General features: G+C 34.9%; 1 protein-coding gene across 1 annotated transcript; it reads right to left on the reverse strand.

Moving 5' to 3' along the window:
• Positions 1-841: 841 nt before the first annotated feature.
• LOC139871526 (probable beta-D-xylosidase 2) lies at positions 842-5469 on the reverse strand. Its single transcript, XM_071859225.1, has 6 exons — positions 5049-5469; positions 3717-3998; positions 2927-3096; positions 2735-2832; positions 1736-2500; positions 842-1586 (listed from the first exon to the last, which is right to left on the reverse strand). Exons 1-6 carry the CDS (start codon positions 5454-5456, stop codon positions 991-993), a joined length of 2319 nt encoding a protein of 772 aa, XP_071715326.1. The 5' UTR covers positions 5457-5469; the 3' UTR covers positions 842-990.
• Between the last annotated feature and the right edge of the window lie 530 nt (positions 5470-5999).

Below are 5999 nucleotides of genomic sequence, written 5' to 3' on the forward strand. Positions count from 1 at the left end.
AACCAGTTAAAATGATTATGTGAATTTTTTTTTCTTTTAAATATACTCCAAAAAATATTAATGTAGACTATATACTTTCAAAAAGTGTACTCATGTCAACAAAACACAATTTTGGTGTTCATGAAAACCGCTCATGTTTTTCATCGAATTGTGGAATCGTTGTGGATTTTGAATCTTATTGCTTCACAAAAGCTGTTAGTCGAGGCTATTAGCATCATTTTTAAGTAATTTGAAGCTCCGATTAGATGATGATGTTGATACGATGAAGATGATGATATTAGTAGGTTTCTAAGTTTTATTGGTATACATCGCTACACCTTTTAAGTATATATATTGGTATTTTTCTGAATATATAACCTATATTGGAACATAAATGAAAGGCTATCTATTGGCTTTAACCATAAATGAAATGAAATCTCTAACGGAATTTTCATTTTTTAATCGAGAATGTCACTACAATAACAAAATCAAGACTATGAATTAGGATGAAATTATGCTCTTTTGAACAAAGCCCATAACTAACTAAATGGGCTACCACCCATGTTATGTCAAGAACTATAACCGTGGGTTGGTTCATATTTCATGTCACATATATTTAATTAATGGTTATTACTAAAAAAAAAAAAAAAAAAAAAAAAAAACCCTTTCTACTGCTGCTGCTGCTGCTCACCTTCTCACTATTATCAATTATCAAATTATAGGTAATCTTCTTTATGTATTTTAGATCTTTGTAAATCTTATAATTGTTTAGTTTTTATCATGTACTGGATTTGATCAATTAATCTTTTGTACACTGTATCACATTTAAAACATAACATACAAGTAATTGTTAAATTCATCATCAACAACTTGTACAAAATAATAGAAATCATCTGTTCAATTTCAATCTTTTTGTCTAACAATTATGCATCATACCCTAATCCAATGAGCTCAGCAACAAATTTTATTGCTAAGCTTATCCAATTAACTAAAAATATATTCACTTTAATCTTAGGATTTAATAACCCCTAATGGAGTTGACTGAATAGAAAGAACATGTTTCACATCACCAATATGAAGATTATGTTGACCCATTGGAATTCTTCTAATTCCAGATCTATCAACAACACTTAAAAACTTGCACACATGAATCTTTATAGGCACCCTGAGTTGTGTCCCTGCTGACACGTGCACCTTCGAAAACGCTACCAACTGTTTATGTGGGCCCCAGTGACCAACTGGTGGGGTTGAGTACACGAGCATTGTGTGTGACCCGTCTTTAGAACCTGCGTTCTTAACGTCCACTTGTAGAATGATAGACAGCCCGCCACATTTAGCGTGTGTCACCCTTACTGTCTCTGTGGCTGCAGTTGTATTTTTGTGGCGCCCGTCTACTGGAACTTGGAATATTGTGGGTGCACTAACGAGCGTGTGGATGAAATTTGAGTAGCTGAGCCCGTGTCCAAAAGAGTAGACAACGGGCCCTTTGTAGAAGCGATAGGTTCGGCCCGGGTAACCCCTTGCTTGGTTCGATCGCATGTCCATTGTTGTCATTGGTACTTTTGATAAATAATCTTGTTTGTACCATGTCATTGGTAACTTTCCTCCTGTAACATATAGTAAAATTTAGTTTTGTTTCAGCTGTAATTTGGAATAAATAAAAAATAAATAAAAAATAAATAAGAATTCGTGTTGAGTGTGTGAGTTTCTGTTCTAAAAAAATAAAAAAATTTAGTGTCTGAAGTTATATGTTCACCTGGATTATGTGTTCCAAACAACACGTCAGCAATGGCGGTACCGCCAGCTTGGCCCGGGTAACCGACCCAAACGATAGCACTGACCCGAGGATCATGCTCAGCGAAAGACACATCAATAGGCCCGCCTGACATCAACACTAGTATAACGGGCCCTTTTGAGGCTTTAGCAACTTTAGATACAAGTTCTTGTTGATACCCAGGTAAAAGCAGCCCATTTCTGTCTATAAACTCTGCCTCAATTGACTGATCCAAACCCATTACCAAAACGGTTGCATCCGCTTGGCGGGCTGCACCGATCGCATCACCAAAAAGGTGCGCGTTTCTACATTTTACATTCGAGCAACCGGGCTGGTGAATTGTCTTTGTGTATCTTGCTATTCCTTGAAGTGGAGTTGTATATCCACACGCGATACCTGCATAGTTTCCAATCATTGTTACGGTCACATCTGAATTAGGCCCGATAACAGCTACTGTTCGGTGGCGCCTTGGTGATAAAGGTAGTGACGGGCCGTGGTTTTTGAGAAGAACAATCCCCTGCCTAGCTGCTTGAAGGGCGAGCTCTTGGTTAGCCGGGGTGCATACATCTTTTGGGCCAAGATTACCAAAGATTTGGGCCGATGAGTCACCATCAAACATTCCTAATCTCATTTGAACCGTAAGTGTGTTAACTAACGCGCTATCGATGTCACTCTCCCTTAGTAGACCTCGATCAACCGCACCTTGTGTGTGGATCGCTAGAAACGGGCCACAGTCCAAATCCAAACCTAATGACAACAAAAACATCTTCAAATTATATATAGACATACACTAAACACAAAAATTGAATAGTAACATGTTGATGTTAGTTGGTTTTTCTTATTCCAATATCTTAAAATAAAGAAAATATTATTTAAAAGAAAAATTATTATCCCGGCACAAAGCGCGGACTTCCTAACTTATTTTAAAGTAATAAAAGATCTTTTGGTCAGAACGAAAATAAGATAAATAGTGTTGTAAACCTGCTTTAATAGCATCTGCAGCAGCTTCTTCAGGAGTCGTGGTATAGTGTTGCTTGTCGTAAAACACTCCAACCGAGTCACAATCCGAGACAATGTACCTTTTGTGTGGTAATCGACAGGAACAATATTAAAGATATTATATAAAACGAACCAAATAATCTAATGATCTAGATTGAGAAACAAAAATCATACCCATTGAGACGCCAAGCGCCACGAATAGTGTCACGAAGAAGTCTAGGGTCAGCACAAGTAGGAATGCCATTGACTTGATTATAAGAACACATGACACTTGCTACTTTCCCTTGCATAACACATTGTCTAAATGGTACTTCAAATGTATCCACCATTTCTTGCTTGCTCACCTACATTTTCATTCAATCATTTTTTCTTTCAGTTACATTAAAATTGTATCCAACACAATATATATGCTTCTAGCATTACCTAATTGAAGTATCATAACACTATGTCTAAAACAAACATATTTACAACTTCAGTTCTTAAATTATTAATATATACACAATCGCCGATGTTTTAAAACCTAAACTTAAGTTTCATTGGCAACAATAGTCAAGTGGTCGAGGCATTGATTTACTTTGATTTACTTACAAGAGATACCAGGTTCAAACCTCACTAGTTATATATATGGAGTTTGCCCGGCAAAAGATTTGGAAACTATGACGGGATAATTCTGATAGCCGCGTAAATCTGAATAAAAAACCCGAATAGTTTGAATAGTAATAAAACTTTATTTATTTAGCCGTTTAAGTTAAACAACTTTTTATAGAATTTTGATCGGCTCGGGGACCGATGTCACTGATATCAAGGTGTTATTATTGGTTCTGATATTAGAGTGTCAGAGAACCTATTCCAAATCAAAATTATTATAATCCCACAAGTTGTGTCATATGTTCTGTTTTTTTCATTGTCATAACTTTTCTAAAGGACGTGTGTTACTGTATGATTTATGAATTTATGATTTTACCTTAGCGTTAAAATGGAAGCGATCAGTTCCACTCCAATTATCAAGATCATAAGCAGTGTAGTGTTTGCAACAAGCAGCCACTTTTAATCGATCACCAGGGAGGTTACCTTGTAACCCCCTAACGTATCGGGCAGCATATTCTCCGGCTACTATCGGGTCTTCACCGGGTGTCTCTTGACCCCGGCCCCACCTCGGGTCCCTAAATATGTTAATGTTTGGGCTCCAATATGTTAATCCTCCATAACCTCCATTGTACATTGCTCTGGCTTCATCAGACACCACCTAAGAACATATATACGGTCACCCATTCAATTCAATTTGTTTATTAATAAGATGAACATTATTAAGACAAATTAAACATGTGTAAATTGTAATTTGTACGCCAAAATAGTTGTGACCTTGTAGTTTATCCGACTACGGTATACCGTTCAATGGGTCAACATAAGTTAAAACTCGGAATTAGTTGGTTAAATCAGTTAAATAGGTAAAAGAAAACCAGCCAAAGTTGACCTTTGGTAGTCCTCTCTTCGTCCCATATTAATACTCTTCAGACAAAAAAAAAAATACAAAATACACAATTTAAGAAATCTTATCATATTTTTTTTACTTTACAGTAATACTCCGTATTTTTTACCTATCTTTTTGTCTTGTATATAAAAGTTAATAACATAAAACAACTTTACCCTATTATTCTTACCTATTTATGATAGTGGACTTATTTTAAGATATTTTAATTTTAAAATGAAATAGCTGACAATCAATCTACATGATTCGGTCTAAGTAATCCCATAATAGCAACTTCATGGCATGAATTAAAGTAGATGAACTTGACATTGTGTGCATACACCCGGATACAAGTTGGATTCCTTTTAACACCTTTTGAAAAATGTCACTTTAAAAAAAGAATTTTGTTAGAATAACATCTAGAAAAGACTGTTACATATCTAGTTTTGTAGGTAGTGGAGGAATTAGTACTTGGCTAATTAAGTAACGCATATTATTACGGGGTACTTTTCTTAAAAGCCTTACACAAAAAGTCAAAAAAGAATATTACAAGGAAATGACATAAACACCCTTGTTGCATTTGCTCAACCAACCCATGCAATGGGATAAGTATGAATGTGTCACACTATCATATATGTATCATTATTAACATGTATCATACCATCCATCTAACTTTATATTAGGAGAAATTTCAATAAGAAGTTATGAAAAATCTAAAACATTTTGATAAACGTAAAATAAGTTCATTTGTACATTAAAATTACAATACATAGTGGAAAAAAAAAATTCGTGTTAATTGTGTGAGTTGCATTTCTAAAAAAAACTTACCCGTCCGATCTCTTCCCACAAGGAAGTATTGAACGAAGCGGCAGTTGTAATGACTTGAGGGAACGCCGTTGCACCAGGGAACTCACCACCGAACCTAGTACCCGGACCAACATTCGAAACACCATGAAGTGCTTCGGACCACCACTCATACTCATCCATTTCTAACCGAGGGACCGCGGTTGCATTGTCTACTAACAAACCAAGTTTCTCTTTTAATGTTAGTCTTGAAAGCAAGTCTTTAACTCTATCACCTATTGGCAACTTAACATTGCAAAATGCAAATCCTTTAACCGCGGCGTTACTTGGATCACACGCGAATGACCGCCGAGCATTTCCGGCTTGTGAAAACACAGATATGATCAAGAAAATTAGAAGATGGCGAGTTAAGGTGGTGGTGGTGGTAGTCATATTTGTTTTTTTGTTGGTGTTTATGAAAACCAAAAGGATAGTGAGAGGTTTATATAAGAGTAGAAAATGAAAGCTTTAATTATTATATCATTATTGAAGTTGGGTATGGGCAAATGAGTGATGCAAGAGAATTGCATTTTGCATTGATTAATAAATTGATTAATAAAAAGATAAAATAAGTTGCTTTTTGGTGCAAGTTGTGTAATATTATATTTTATATTTCAGAATAATAAGTCATGCATTTTTTATAGATAGTTTCTTTTGTACATGGACAAGAATATTTTGTTAGGAAAATTATTTTGGAAATAACTATAAGTAGAAAGTACAAACTTAATTGCCTAACATTTACTAAAATAAAGCGCAGACAAAGACGGCAATAAAATTGATGAAATGAGATATTATTTAAACAACTTTAGCATTTAACATAACAACATTGCTCAAATTTGGATTGAGTTCGATACATTTCATTTAAAATCGGAAACCAACAATTATATATCAAAAACCTTAATTAATTTCCAAATACGAAGTTAAAAAATATGCACG

This window comes from Rutidosis leptorrhynchoides, chromosome 10 (assembly GCF_046630445.1).
Source record: "Rutidosis leptorrhynchoides isolate AG116_Rl617_1_P2 chromosome 10, CSIRO_AGI_Rlap_v1, whole genome shotgun sequence".
Taxonomy (NCBI): Eukaryota; Viridiplantae; Streptophyta; class Magnoliopsida; order Asterales; family Asteraceae; genus Rutidosis; species Rutidosis leptorrhynchoides.

Coding starts and splice junctions, on each gene's coding strand:
- LOC139871526 (XM_071859225.1), bottom strand. CDS start 5,456: ATGACTACCACCACCACCACCTTAACTCGCCATCTTCTAATTTTCTTG. Junction 3,097..3,716: donor GCTTCCATTTTAACGCTAAG/GTAAAATCATAA, acceptor ATGAAAATGTAG/GTGAGCAAGCAAGAAATGGT. Junction 1,587..1,735: donor GTTTGGAACACATAATCCAG/GTGAACATATAA, acceptor TATATGTTACAG/GAGGAAAGTTACCAATGACA.